Raw genomic sequence first — 14,663 nt, forward strand, 5'->3', positions numbered from 1 at the left:
TTCTCTTTGCGCAGGCGCCAAATTCAAAAAGTACTCGGGACATTCGGCCCACGTGACCAACGTGCGCTGGTCGGGCGACCTGCAGTGGCTGGTCAGCACCGGGGGGGCCGACCACGCCGTCTTCCAGTGGCGCTTCCTGCCCGAAGGCGTCATGAACGGGGTCCTGGAGCCCCTCCTCCAAGGTAACAACAACATTTCCTAGGGATTTTAGGGCCACTTCTTCTTCTTTGGTCACTTCCTGTTGATTTTTGAGTCCATTTCTGTTTGTTTTGAGGCTTTTACACGTCAGTTTCTGTTGATTTTGGGTCACTTCCTGTTCATTTTGGGGTTCACCTGTATATTTCCTGCTGATTTGAGGGCATTTTCGGGTCCCTTACTGTTGATTTTGGGTCAATTTCTGTTTGTTTTGGTGCACTTTATGGTCACTTTCTTTTGATTTGGCTCACATCCGGTTCACTTGTTGTTGTTGTTATTGTTTGTTTTTATTTTGTGAGACACTTACTGTCACTTTCTTTTGATTTTGGGTCAAATCCGGGGCATTTTGGATCATTATGGGGTCACTTCCTGTTGATTTTGGGTCAATTTCTGTTTGTTTTGCGGCACTTTAGGGTCACTTTCTGTTGATTTGGCTCACATCACGGTTCGCTTGTTGTTGTTGTTGTCATTGTATTTTTTTGTTATATTTTTTGTGAGGCACTTACTGTTCACTTTCTGTTGATTTGGCTCACATCCGGTTTACTTCCGGTTCACTTGTTGTTGTTGTTGTTTGTTTTTTATTTTGTGAGACATTTTCTGTTCACTTTCTGTTGATTTTGGGTCACTTTCGGGGCATTTTGGACCATTATGGGGTCACTTCCTGTTGATTTTGGGTCAATTTTTCTTTGTCTTGCTGCACTTTAGGGTCACTTTCTGTTGATTTTACTCACATCCGGTTGACGTCCGGTTCGCTTCTTGTTGTTGTTGTCGTTGGTTTTTTTGTTTTGTTTTTTGTGAGGCACTTACTGTTCACTTGCTGTTGATTTTGGGTCAATTTCTGTTTGTTTTGCGGCACTTTAGGGTCACTTTCTGTTGATTTGGCTCACATCCGGTTCACTTCCGGTTCGCTTGTTGTTGTTGTTGTCATTGTATTTTTTTGTTATATTTTTTGTGAGGCACTTACTGTTCACTTTCTGTTGATTTGGCTCACATCCGGTTTACTTCCGGTTCACTTGTTGTTGTTGTTTGTTTTTTATTTTGTGAGACATTTTCTGTTCACTTTCTGTTGATTTTGGGTCACTTTCGGGGCATTTTGGACCATTATGGGGTCACTTCCTGTTGATTTTGGGTCAATTTTTCTTTGTCTTGCTGCACTTTAGGGTCACTTTCTGTTGATTTTACTCACATCCGGTTGACTTCCGGTTCGCTTCTTGTTGTTGTTGTCGTTGGTTTTTTTGTTTTGTTTTTTGTGAGGCACTTACTGTTCACTTGCTGTTGATTTTGGGTCAATTTCTGTTTGTTTTGCGGCATTTTAGGGTCACTTTCTGTACAGTTTGGATTTTTTTTTTGTTTTTTTTAAGGCACTTACAGATCACTTCCTGTTCATTTTGGGGTCACCTATACACTTCTTGGTGATTTTAGGGCATTTCCGGGTCACTTCCTGTTGATTTTGGGTCAATTTCTGTTTGTTTTGGAGCACTTAAGGGTCACTTTCTGTTGATTAGGCTCATTTCCGGTTCACTTCTGGTTCACTTGTTGTTTTTATTCACTTATGCCGTTATGGGCTCACTTCCTGTACATTTTGGAATATTTTTCCTATTGATTCAGGACATTCCAGGGTCACTTCATGTTCATTGGTGACTTCCTGTTGGTTTGGTTGGCATTTACGGGTCACTTTCTGTTGATTTTGGGTCATGTCCGGTATAGCTTCGGGCATTTCTGGGCGACCTCCTGTTAGTTGGTCATTTCCTATTGATTTTGGGTCATTTCCGAGTCACTGTTGATTTTGGGTCACTTCCTGTACATCATTTCTTGTTGATTTTATGGCATTCCTGCGTTACTTCCTGTTCATTGGTGACTTCCTATTGGTTTTGGGGCACTTACAGGTCACTTTCTCTTGATTCAGAGTCACTTTCCAATGACTTTGGGGTAGCCGTTACCTGTACATTTTGCATCACTTCCCATTCATTTTGGAGCATTTTTGAGTCCCTTCAGTCGTTCGCCAATCCCAGTTAAAATTAATTGGACGTCTAGCGCTGTCAGTGGCAGCCAATGAGTTAAATAATCTAAAAAATGAAATTGGAATTTGAGCACAAAATGGCTGAAAATCGGGGATGGCTTTTTATCAGTACGCAAAAGCGGTGCAAATCTAGATGGGTATCTGATTGTGTGTCCAGAAGGGTACGCCGACTCCAACAGCGGCGAATCCGACTCAGACGTGTCCGACGTCCCCGAGATCGACTCGGACATCGAACAGGAGTCTCAGCGCAACTACGAGCGGCAGGTGAGCGGCACGCACGTCGGGTCTTCGCCTCAGAAACGGAGACGGACACCCGCCATTGGTTTTCGGCAGGTTTACAAGGACGACCTGCCGCAGCTACGCCGGAAGCTGACGGGTTCCCTGAAGAGGCAGAAAGCTCCTGAGGAGGGACTTCGCCTTCAGTTTGTTCACGGGTAAAATTGCCATTCAAATCTATCGTACCGTACTGTACCGTACCATACCATACCATACCATACCATACCATACATCCCCATCCCATCCCATCATCTTCCGCTTGCCAGCAGTTTTAGCAGGGAAGCCCAGACCTCCCTCTCCCCAGCCACTTCAACCAGGGCCTCTGTCAGGATCCCAATCCCGGGTCTTCCCCGGCGGGACATGCCCGGAACACCTCTCCGGGGAGGCGTCCAGGAGGCATCCTAACCAGATGCCCGAGCCACCTCAGCTGGCTCCTCGACGCCGAGTCCCTCCCGGATGGCCGAGCTTCTCACCCTATCTCTAAGGGAGAGCCCGGACACCCTGCGGAGAAAACTCATTTCGGCCGCTTGTATCCGGGATCTTGTTCTTTCGGTCACAACCCACAGCTCGTGACCATAGGTGAGGGTAGGAATGTAGATCGACTGGTAAATCGAGAGTTTTGCCTTTTGGATGAGCTCCTTCTTCACTACGATGGACTAGTGCAGAGTCGGCATCACTGCCGACGCTGCACCGATCCCAAGATACTTGAACTCCTCGACTTGGTGCAGGATCTCAGAGAGGGCACTCCACCCTATTCCGACTGAGGACAATGGTGTCGGATTTGGAGGTGCTTGTCTTCATCACAACCACTTCACACTCAGCGGCGAACCGCTCCAGTGAGAGTTGGAGGTCATGGCCTGATGAATCCAAAACCACCACATAATCTGCAAAAAGCAGAGATGCAATGCTAAGGTCACCAAAGCGAACTCCTCAACACTTCAGCTGCACTTAGAAATTCTGTCCTTAAAAATTATGAACAGAATCGGGGACAAAGGACAGAGGGGGGTGTAGAGAAGGTGAAGGGGCCCCTTCAGGGAACTCAGACACAAGGCTTTCACTGGCACTGTCGCACTTGTCGCTGCGACAGTGCAGTAAAAGCTGCGTGTGCTAAATCTGTTGGCCCGTCTGGGGGCCCGGGGCAATTGCCTGGTTTGCCTAATGGGATGCGACGCCTCTGCCTATGCCTGAACATGGTGTTCGGGATGGACAAACCGTGATGAGCACAGAAGTTGTATAACAGAACACCACTCGGGTTCTGATCGGAGGGGGCCGTTCCTCCCAATCACATCCCTCCAAGTCTCACTGTCATTGCCCACGTGGGCGTTGAAGTCCCCCAGAAAAAAGAGGGAGTCCCCAAAGGGGGGGCTCTGAGGCCATCTTGATAGTGGCAACATTCCCGTCCAAGTTAATTTCTCAACCCATTATTCGATCAATGTCAAATGAACTACTTTTTACCCATTTAGCTGCCATCGACAGCAATAGACGTCTAATCCGCGTAATCGGTGAAAGGGTGTGTCGTTTATTTTCCGCCGACCCAACAGCTTCGAAGAGATTAGACGGCGGTAGACGTCCAGCTAAATGGCAGCTAAATGAATTGAAATGATTTCTACGGGTCGGCCGACATAATGTCATGGCGGCAAGGTGAAAAGACGTGACGCCGACTTCCGACGGCAGGTACCGGGGTTTCGACTGTCGCAACAACCTGTTCTACAGTCAAACGGGCGAAGTGGTGTACCACGTGGCCGCCGTGGCGGTGGTCTACAACAGGCTGCAGCATACTCAGAGGTTCTACCGGGGCCACGACGACGACATCCTCAGCCTGGCCGTGCACCCCTTGAAGGACTACGCCGCTAGCGCTCAGGTACTTCGCACGGCCCGATCTCGTCGGGTCTTTCACATCCCTCACGTGCGTCCAACAGGTGGGCCGAGACCCGGCCGTCCACGTGTGGGACATGACGACTCTGAAATGCCTGTCGCTGCTCCGAGGTCACCACAGCACCGGCGTCTGCGCGCTGGACTTCACGGGTAGGCTAGCCGTCTGTTAGCGCGGGCGGGGGTGACGTCCGACGCGAGTTGTAGTCGATGAGATGAGTCGGACAGCCTTGCGCGAGCACGTTAGCCGGTCATTCTTTGCCTTCCCTCCGTATTTTGCAGCCGACGGCAAGAGCTTGGTGTCGGTCGGAATTGACGACTTCCACTCGGTGGTCATCTGGGACTGGAAGAAGGGCGAGCGACTTGCCAAAAGCAGGTAGGCGAGTGAGCTAGCCGGCGCGGAAGCGGAGGACCGTTGACATTGAACGCTTGTCGCGCAGGGGTCACAAGGACAAAGTCTTTGTAGTGAAAAGTAACCCTTTTAGGATGGACAAGCTGGTGACGCTGGGGATGAAACACATCAAGTTCTGGCAACACTCAGGTAGAGTACGGCACATCTGTGCCACCAAATTTCTAACACTAATTTTTATTTTCGTATTATTATTACATAGAGTCCAGTCGCCAAAATTCTGATACCGACAATTAAGACTAAAAAAAAAATTCAAAACCCCCAAAAATTTAGACGCAAAAAAAAAAAAAAATTCAAACAAAATTTCCGTTGCAAAATATTTAGTGAAAATACACTGTGTTGCAAAAATTCAGACACCAAAAATTCTGACTTGCAAAAAAATTCAGTTCTAAAACAAAAAAAAAAATCACTCGGCTGGCAAAATTTTCACTTCCACAAAAAAATTGAGTTGCAAAAAATTTCAGTTGCAAAAATTCAGTTCCCCAAAAAAAATTAAATCGCAAAAAAAAAACTTGAGTTGCAAAAAATGCAATCCTAAAACCAAAAAAATCACTCAGCCAAAAAAAATCCGTTTCCAAAAATTTCGGTCGGGAATTTTCAGTTCCACCCAAAAAATTTAGTTGCAAAAAATTTCAGTCGCAAAAATTCAGTTCCAAAAAAATTCAATCGCAAAAAAAGAAAAAAAAGAAAAATTGATTTGCAAAAAATGCAATCCTAAAATCAGTTGCCAAAAATTTCAATTGGGGAAATTCAGGTGCAATAAAGTCTTTCCTGAAACTAAAAAAAAAAAAAAAATCACTCCACAAAAAAATCTGTTGCAATAAATATCAGTCAGGAAAATTCAGTTCCAAAAAAAAAAATTTGTTCACAAAAAAAAAATTCTGTTGCAAAATCTTAACTCACAACAAATTCAGTTGCAAAAATTCAATCCTTAAACAAAAAATTTAGCCCTAAAACCCAAAAAATCACTTGGCAAAAAAAATCAGTTGGAAAATATTTCAGTCACAAAAAATCTGTTTAAAAAAAAATTCAATTGCAAAAAAAAAAAAAATTGAGTTGCAAAAAATGCAATCCTAAAACCAGAAAAATTACTCAGCCAAAAAAAATCAGTTTCCAAAAATTTCACTCGGGAATTTTCAGTTCCACAAAAAGAATTGAGTTGCAAAAAATTTCAGTCTCAAAAAGAAAATCCAAAAAATTCACTCAGCCAAAAAAAAACTTCAGTCGTGAAAATTCAGTTCCAAAAATATTAACGGCAAAAAATCCAGTCCTAAAACTAAAAAACATCACTCCACAATAAAATCAATTGCAAAAAAATTAAGTCGCAAAAAAAATCAGTCACCAAAAAATGTGGTTGCAAAAATTTCAGTCCTTAAGCTAAAAAAATAGAATAATAAAAAAAAATTAAAAAAATACAGGTGCAACAAGTTCAGCGGCAAAAAAATCTGTCGCAAAACAAAAATTCTGTCACCCCAAAAAATTTTTTGCCAAAAAAATAAAGGTGCAACAAGTTCAGCAACAAAAAAGCAATCTGTCGCAAAAACAAATTGTCCCCAAAAAACTCCAGTGGCAAAAATTTAACTCACCAAAAATTCACTTGCAAAACATTTGATGAAAAGACATGAAGTTGCAAAAATTCAGACACCAAAAATTCTGACTTTCAAACGTCCGTCACAAAACACCGGCAAAAAATTTCTGTCGCAAGAAAAAAATTGAACTCTCAAAAATATATGTTGCAAAAAATTCAGTCCTAAAACAAACCAAAAAAATCACTCAGCAAAAAAATCAGTTGCAAAAAATATCAGTCGGGAAAATTCAGTTCCAAAAAAAAAAAAAATTCGGTCGCAAAAAAAAAAATTCAGTTGCAAAAACTTAACTCGCAACAAATTCCGTTGCAAAAAAATCAATCTATAAACAAAAAAAAAAAATCAGGTGCAACAAGTTCTGCAGCTAAAAAATCTGTCGCTAAACAAAAATTCTGTCACAAATAAAAAAGAAATCCAGTGGTGAAAAAATTCTGAAAAAATTCATATTCTTGGAACACGGGAACTGTATTTTCGCCACTAATGTTTTTGCCGCTGAATTTTGACTTTTTGACGCTACAAAAATTCATTGTTAGAACTAGAAACTCTGAAAGACAGCGCAAGCGAGACACTTTTGCGGTTTCCTCCCGAGCAGGCGGCGGTCTGACGTTCAAACGCGGCATCTTCGGGAACCTGGGAAAGCAGGAGACCATGATGTCGGCTTGTTACGGGCGCTCCGAGGATTCGCTCTTCTCGGGGGCCGCCAACGGAGACGTTTACGTTTGGCGAGATACGGCGCTGGTCAAGACCGTCAAGGCCCACGACGGGCCCGTATTCGCCATGTGCTCCCTGGACAAGGTCTGTTTGCCCAAAACTTTGTGTACCAATCCACGGCTTAGTCCAATTCACCGGGCAAAAGATTGGTATTTCGGCCAGGCAAACCAATCGCGTGACAGCATCATAATCCATCATAATGGAGCATTATTTTCCTTCTTAACTCATTTTCTGTCATTGGTGGAACTGTATGTCCAATTTGTTTGAAGTGGGAGGGCTGGCAGCAAATTAAAAAACATTCATTCACTCCCACCTACCTGCTTCTAGATTGGATGTCTCCAAGTGATACTCATTTCACTTGACAGCAGACGCATGAAAAGAGCTTTCATCGCCCTGACCAAAATGGCCGCCCTTTGGTGACGTTCCCATCAAAGTCATGACTAGCTTAAAAATGTTTTTATTTATTCGTTGTCTGCCATTGATGGTGCTGCATGTCCAATCCACTTGAAGCAGGAGGGTTGGCAATGGATGAATGAACATTCATTGGTTGGAAAAGAGCTTTCATCGCCCCAACCAACATGGCCGCCCTTTGGCGATGTTCCCATCAAAGTCAGTGCACTGACATTTAAATGAAGTCATAATTGGCTTAAAAGTTTTATTTTTTTCATTGTATTTGTCCATTGATGGCGTCTTGACGCCCAATTTTTTTGAAGCGGGAGGGTTGGCACCAAATGAGCAAACATTCATTGGCTGCCACCCTCCCGCTTCAAATGGATTGGCCGTCTACTCGTGATAAACTTATTTCAATTGACCGCAAAAGCATGAAAAGAGCTTTCTTCGCCCCTACCAACAAGGCCGCCCTTTGGTGACGTTCCCATCAAAGTCAGTGCATTGACATTCAAATAAAGTCAAAACTAGATTAAAAGTTTATTTTGCGGGCGTTTTGACGTCCAATTTGTTTGGAGCGGGAGGGTTGGCACCAAATGAGCAAACATTCATTGGCTGCCTCCCTCCTGCTTCAAATGGATTGGATCTTTACTCGTGATAAACTCTTTTCAATGACGACAGAAGCCTGAAAAGAGCTTTCAACGCCCCTACCAACATGGCTGTCCTTTGGTGACATTCCCATTTGACATTGAAATGAAGTCATAACAAGCTTAAAAGATTATTGCTAGTGAAAAACTCATTTCAATTCATGGCAGAATCATGAAAAGACCTTCCACTGCGCCGAACGACGTGGCCCGAGGGCAGCCATGTTGGTAGGGGCAACATTCCCATCAAAGTCAATGCATTGGAATTCAAATGAAGTCATAACTAGCTTAAAAGAATATTTTATTTATTCGTTGTCTGCCATTGATGGAATCTAGACATCCATTTTGTTTGAAGCGGGAGTGTTGGAGCGGATAAAAAAAACTGCCACCCTCTCGCATCAAATGGATTGGACGTCCACTTTTGATAAACTCATTTCAATTCATGGCAGAATTATGAAAAGACCTTTCACTGCCTCTACTGACATGGCCTTAGAGCGGCCATGTTGGTAGGGGGGACAGTCCCATCAAAGTCAATGCATTGGTATTCAAATGAAGTCATAACTAGCTTAAAAGAATATTTTATTTATTCGTTGTCTGCCATTGATGGAATCTAGACATCCATTTTGTTTGACGCAGGGGTGTTGGCAACGGATAAAAAAACTTTCATTGACTGCCACCCTCTCGCATCAAATGGATTGGACGTTCACTTTTAATAAATTCATTTCAATTCATGGCAGAATCATGAAAAGACCTTTCACTGCCTCTAGTGACATGGCCTTAGAGCGGCCATGTTGGTAGGGGCGACAGTCCCATCAAAGTCAATGCATTGACATTCAAATGAAGTCATTAACTAGCTTAAAAGATTGTTTATGTATTGTCCCCCATTGATGGCGTCTAGGCGTCCAATTTTTTTAAAGCGGGAGGGTTGGCAGCAGATAAACAAACATTCAGTGGCTGCCACCCTCCCACTTCCAATGGACTGGACGTCTACTAGTGATAAACTAATTTCAGTTGATGGCAGAATCATGAAAAGACCTTTCACTGCCTCTACCGACGTGGGCTTAGGGCGGCCATGTTGGTAGGGGCGACAGTCCTATCTAAGTCAATGCATTGACAATAAAATGAAGTCATAACTAGCTTAAAAGATTATTTTATTTATTCATTGTCTGCCATTAATGGAATCTAGACGTCGAATTTGTTTGAAGCGGGAGGGTTGGCAGCGGATAAACAAACATTCATTGACTGCCACCTTCCCACTTCAAATGGATTGGACGTCTACTCGTGATTAACTCATTTAAATTGATGGCACAAGCATGACCGAGATGGCCTGATGGCAGCCATGTTGGTAAGGGCGACAGTCCTATCAAGGTCAATGCGTTGACTTTCAAATGGACTCATAACTAGCTTAAACTGATTTTAAAAGACAATTTGATACGTAGCCTAAGATAACCGGAAAAGCCCGGTTTTACCGGGGATGACGGACTGCATTATTAGGACTTTGACGGTGTCCAGGGTTTCGTGACGGGCGGGAAAGACGGCGTGGTGGAACTGTGGGACGACGCCTTCGAAAGATGTCTGAAGACTTACCCTATCAAGAGGACACTTCTGTCCCCCGCGTCCAAAGGTGGGACATTCCGCTGGCGGGTCCTCGCGAACGCCATCCTCGCGTCTTCTCCTTTTCAGGACTGCTGCTGGAAGACAACCCGTCCGTCCGAGCCATCGCGCTGGGACACGGCCACATTCTCGCCGGCACCAAGAACGGAGAAATCCTGGAGATCGACAAGAGCGGACCCATGACCCTGCTCGTCCAGGTCGGCCGAGTCCCTTCCCCGAACGGCTCGTCCCAGAGTCCGTCCGTAGACTGGTGTCTTGTCTTCAGGGTCACATGGAGGGCGAGGTCTGGGGTTTGGCCGCCCACCCTCTGCTTCCCGTCTGCGCCACCGTCAGTGATGACAAAACTCTGAGGATGTGGGAACTGTCGGCCAACCACCGAATGGTCGCCGTGCGCAAGCTCAAGAAAGGTCGGCCTCGCCCGCCCGCCCGCCCGCCCTACGCTCGCTATCGCGTTCCCCGCGCAAAATTTTTGTGCGTCAGGCGGACGTTGTTGCGCCTTCTCCCCTGACGGAAAAGCTCTGGCGGTGGGTTTGAACGACGGGAGCTTCTTGGTGGTCAACGCCGACACCCTGGAGGACATGGTGACCTTCCACCATCGCAAAGAGCTCATCTCCGACATCCGCTTCTCTCAAGGTACCCCGATTTGGCGCCATTGACGGCGATTGGCGACCATTACGGTTTTAGTGGTAGGGCTGAAATTGAGCGATTATGTTTCAAAACGGTAGCAGTCTTCTCCAGGCCCTCCCGCCGGTGGGACATGCCCAGAACACCTCTTCAGGGAGGCGTTTAGGAGGCATCCGAACCAGATGTCCAAGCCACTTCAACTGGCTTCTCTCAATGCAGAGGAGTAGCAGCTCGACCCTGAGTCCCTTAGGGATGACTGAGCTTCTCACCCTATCTCCAAGGGAGAGCCCGGACACCCTGCGGAGGAAACTTGTATCCGGGATTTTGTTCTTATGGTCACAACCCAAACCTCATGATCATAAATTAGGGTAGGAACGTAGATCGACTGGTAAATTGATAGCTTCGCCTTTTGGCTCAGCTCCTTCTTCACCACAACGGACCGGTGCAGAGTCTGCAACACTGTAGACGCTGCACCGATCCACCTGCCGATCTCCCTCTCTCTCCTACCCTCACTTATGAGCAAGACTCCAAGATACTTGAACTCCTCCATTTGAGGCAGGATCTCATCCCCTTACCTTGAGAGGGCACGCCACCCTTTTCCGACTGAGGACGACGGTCTCGGATTTGGAGGTGCTGATCATCATCCCGACCACTTCACACTTGGCTACAACCATTCCGATGAGAGTCAGAGATCACAGCTCTATGAAGCCAACTGCACCTCATGATCTGCAAAAAGCAGAGATGCAGTGCTGAGGCCACCAAATTGGACACCCTTAACTGCGCTTAGATATTCTGTCCATAAAAGTTATGAACAGAATCGGTGACAAAGGGCAACCTTGGCGGAGTCCAACCCTCACTGGGAATGAATCCAACTTACTGCTGGCAATGTGGACCAAACTCTGATACCGATTGTACAGGGACATAACAGCCTTTACCAGGGGGCTCGGTACCCCCGTACTCCCAAAGCACCCTCCACAGGACTTCCCAAGGGTCACGGTCGAACGCCTCCACAAAACACATGTAGACTGGGCGCATTACCATGCACCTTCGAGGATCCTGGGGAGGATGTAGAGCTGGTCCACTGTTCAACGGCCGCGGCAAAAACCCCACTGCTCCTCCTGAATCAGAGATTTGATTTCCACACGGACCCTCCTGTAATACAATAGACTTTACCAGGGAGGCTAAGGAGTGTGATCCCTCTATAGTTGGAACACACCCTCTGGTCCCCCTTCTTAAAAAGAGGGACCACCATCGCGGTCTGCCAATCCAGAGGCACTGTCCCTGATGTCCACGCGATGTTGTAGAGGCGTGTCAGCCACGACAGCCCCACAACATCCAGAGCCTTTAGGTGTTCCGGGTGGATCTCATCCACCCCCGGGCCCTTTCCAACCACCTCAGTGACTTCGACCCCAGAGAGAGTAGAGCCCACTTCGGAGTCCACAGACTCTGCTTCCTCAAAGGAAGCTGTGTCGGTGGAATTGAGGAGGTCTTCGAAATATTCTCCCCACCGACTCACGACGTCCCGAGTCGAGGTCAGCAGTACCTCATCTCCACGATACGCAGTGTTAATGGTGCACTGCTTTCCTCTCCTGAGACGCCGGATGCTGGACCAGAAATTCCTCAAAGTCGTTTCCATGGCCTTGTCGAACTTCTCCTATGTCCGAGATTTTACCTCAGCGAGCGGCAAAGCTGCATTCCGCTTGGCAAGCAGGTAGCCGTCAGGTGCCTCTGGGGTCCCAAAGGCCAAAAAAGGCCCGGTAGGACTCTTTCTTCAGCTTGACGGCATCCCTTACCACTTTGGAGGGAATATTTAGGACAGGGGTGCCCAAGTCCAGTCCTCGAGAGCCGCTATCCAGCTTGTTTTCCATGTCTCCCTCCTCCAACTCACCTGAATCAAATAATGAGGATCGTTGTCAGGCTCCTGCAAAGCTTGCTGATGAGCTGATTTTTTGATTCAGGTGTGTTAAAGGAAGGAGACATGGAAAACAAGCTGGATAGGGGCTCTCGAGGACTGGACTTGGGCACCCCTGATCTAGGAAATCGTAAAAGACAGCCAGATTGTTTTTCCTACATGCAAAATGACAGCAGTGCAATCGTTTCATAAGACGTTGTGGTGTTTTGCAGACGCGGGCAAGTACCTGGCCGTGGCCTCCCACGATTCCTTCGTGGACATTTACAATGTGCTGACCAGCAAGAGAGTGGGCATCTGTAAAGGAGCGGGAAGCTTTATCACTCACCTGGACTGGGACTCCAGAGGTGAGTGAGGGCCAAACGCCCTTTTTAGGGTAGGCCTTCTTGTTGAAATGTTCTTTCCCGGGCAGGAAAACTTCTTCAGGTCAACACCGGAAGCAAAGAGCAGCTTTTCTTCGAAGCTCCCCGGGGACGCAAGCAAAACATCGGCGTAGCAGAGGTAGGTTCACGTCAAGGACGAATTGTACTTTTTGTTGTTTTTTTTTAAATAATTTTTTGTTTTTATTATAATTAGGGCCCAAGCTCTAAGTGTGCAGGAGTCCTATTGTAATGCAAAGTTATTATTTCTTCTCCTCGGCAAATGAAAATGGCCAATTTGGAGGCCTGAACATGCTCGAAAACTCACCAAAATTTGCACATACGTGTGGCTTCGCGTGAATTTCAATTATTTTGCAACGTTGCGAAAAAATGTAACAAAGTGGCTCAGTGGCGCCCCCTTGACTTTTTAAAAAAGGACTCTCCATTCAGTTTTTTTCAATTCAGAGCGATGAGATTTGGGGAGTTGATACATTGTGCAAAACTGCTCCAAAACGTCTCTTGCACCCATATTCCAAACCCAACAGGAAATCGGGTATTTTGGATTGAATGTGAAATTTTTAACTATTAACAGGGTGCACGTTTAACTGCTGCCTAAAGTGTTTGTTGGATCCTCCTCAAAATTGGTGAGAATGTTCATGAGACATATGCGATCTTAAGTTTTCAAAACTGTGAGTTTTCATTCACGGCCCTGACCTTGACGGGATGCCAAAGTCGGACATTTTCTTGGCAAAACACCAAATTCAGAAAATGACTAATAACTCCCTCATACAACATTCAATCTTTTTCATATCTGGCATGTATGTGAGGTATCCCAGCCTGAACATGACTGCATTGAAATATTACCCATTAGGCCTGGTGCCCCCTAGTGGGAACAGGAAATGCCCTTTTTTTATGAGACAGGCTCCTCCTCCAAGGGAAAAAAATCTATTGACCTCAAACCTGTTTCAGGGAAGCCCTAAGACATCTGTTCAGGGGCCTGATGGAAAAATATTGAGGTTTTGTTGAAGCGGAGGGGTCCAAACAGGAAAGTGAAAATGACCGTCGAAATTTCGTCTCGCCACAAATTCTGAACAGTCATAACTTGGCAGACATACAGCATAACTGTGCCAAAATTCCCGTGCTGGGTGAGAGTCATACCCTGAAGGGTCCTGTAGGCGTAATTTGCATTAACTCTGTGGTGCCAACTCGTGGCAACAGAAAGTCACTCATTTTACTTATACATGTCCAGCTTTTCAGGTTGGTCACTGTAGTTTCAAAACCTTTTGTAAGACTACAATTTAAGGCCCATGTCCACATGTCTCTGTCTGTTGCCGTGACGACCCTTTGCTCGCCATCAAAAGGAAGTAGATTCTTTCAGGGACTTAGGCAGCTTATAGACTCACAAAATCTGGCGCACTTGGTCGAATTGGAAGATTCATTTTGGTTTTGAATATGGGCGTGGCTGCACAGCTCAGTTGCGCCTCCTTTTTTGTAGGACTGTCTTCAATAATGGCTTTTTCACCTAGTTGTGTGAATGTATTTGTAATCCCAATAAAAGAGGCGAGTTCCAAGAAAGTTAGGTTCTCAGGAGTTGACGAGAGGGAGACGATCTGCCATCACCCTGACCTGCGTGTCGTCAGACTTGTGTGTTGTCCGAGTTGCGCCAAACTGTGAGGGCCCGTTCAGTCCTGCTTGCAGGCCTAGTTTAGTTTAAGGTTTTGAGAACTAACCGCCCACCACTGACCAAAAAAAAAAAAAAAAAGAGCGCTGGACGCCCATGATCATAGATGTCCAATTGTGCGGAAGATGACCAAAAAGGTGAAGTAGAACGTTTGTTTGTTTGTTTTAGTCGAACAAGCTTGAGTGGGCCAGCTGGACTTCGGTGGTGGGTCCCACCTGCGAGGGAATCTGGCCCACCTTCGGCCTGGTCAACACCGCCTCGCTCAGCAAAGACCGAAAACTGCTGGCCAGCGGCGATGACTTCGGCTTCCTGAAACTCTTCGGCTTCCCGTGCAGGGTGAGTCGAGCCGGGGCGTCTCTCCGCTCCTTTTGACCTT

At 46.0% G+C, this 14,663-nt stretch overlaps 1 protein-coding gene across 4 annotated transcripts in view; it reads left to right on the plus strand.

The window, feature by feature from the left end:
- Window positions 1–14,663, plus strand: part of LOC130920217 (echinoderm microtubule-associated protein-like 6) — a 63,068-nt gene that overhangs the window by 19,144 nt on the left and 29,261 nt on the right. For 3 of the 4 annotated variants that reach the window (XM_057843247.1, XM_057843249.1, XM_057843250.1), the window contains 15 exons: window positions 15–182; window positions 2,373–2,479; window positions 2,549–2,649; window positions 4,166–4,352; window positions 4,411–4,516; window positions 4,646–4,739; window positions 4,804–4,904; window positions 6,951–7,153; window positions 9,613–9,724; window positions 9,784–9,911; window positions 9,980–10,121; window positions 10,195–10,347; window positions 12,463–12,594; window positions 12,660–12,748; window positions 14,456–14,623. In XM_057843247.1, coding sequence (XP_057699230.1) covers window positions 15–182; window positions 2,373–2,479; window positions 2,549–2,649; window positions 4,166–4,352; window positions 4,411–4,516; window positions 4,646–4,739; window positions 4,804–4,904; window positions 6,951–7,153; window positions 9,613–9,724; window positions 9,784–9,911; window positions 9,980–10,121; window positions 10,195–10,347; window positions 12,463–12,594; window positions 12,660–12,748; window positions 14,456–14,623 — 1,991 coding nt within the window. The remainder of the gene's footprint in view (window positions 1–14; window positions 183–2,372; window positions 2,480–2,548; window positions 2,650–4,165; window positions 4,353–4,410; window positions 4,517–4,645; window positions 4,740–4,803; window positions 4,905–6,950; window positions 7,154–9,612; window positions 9,725–9,783; window positions 9,912–9,979; window positions 10,122–10,194; window positions 10,348–12,462; window positions 12,595–12,659; window positions 12,749–14,455; window positions 14,624–14,663) is intronic. The other variant, XM_057843248.1, reaches the window with a different exon arrangement.

The sequence above is a fragment of the Corythoichthys intestinalis genome, chromosome 8 (genome assembly GCF_030265065.1).
Source record: "Corythoichthys intestinalis isolate RoL2023-P3 chromosome 8, ASM3026506v1, whole genome shotgun sequence".
NCBI lineage: Eukaryota > Metazoa > Chordata > Actinopteri > Syngnathiformes > Syngnathidae > Corythoichthys > Corythoichthys intestinalis.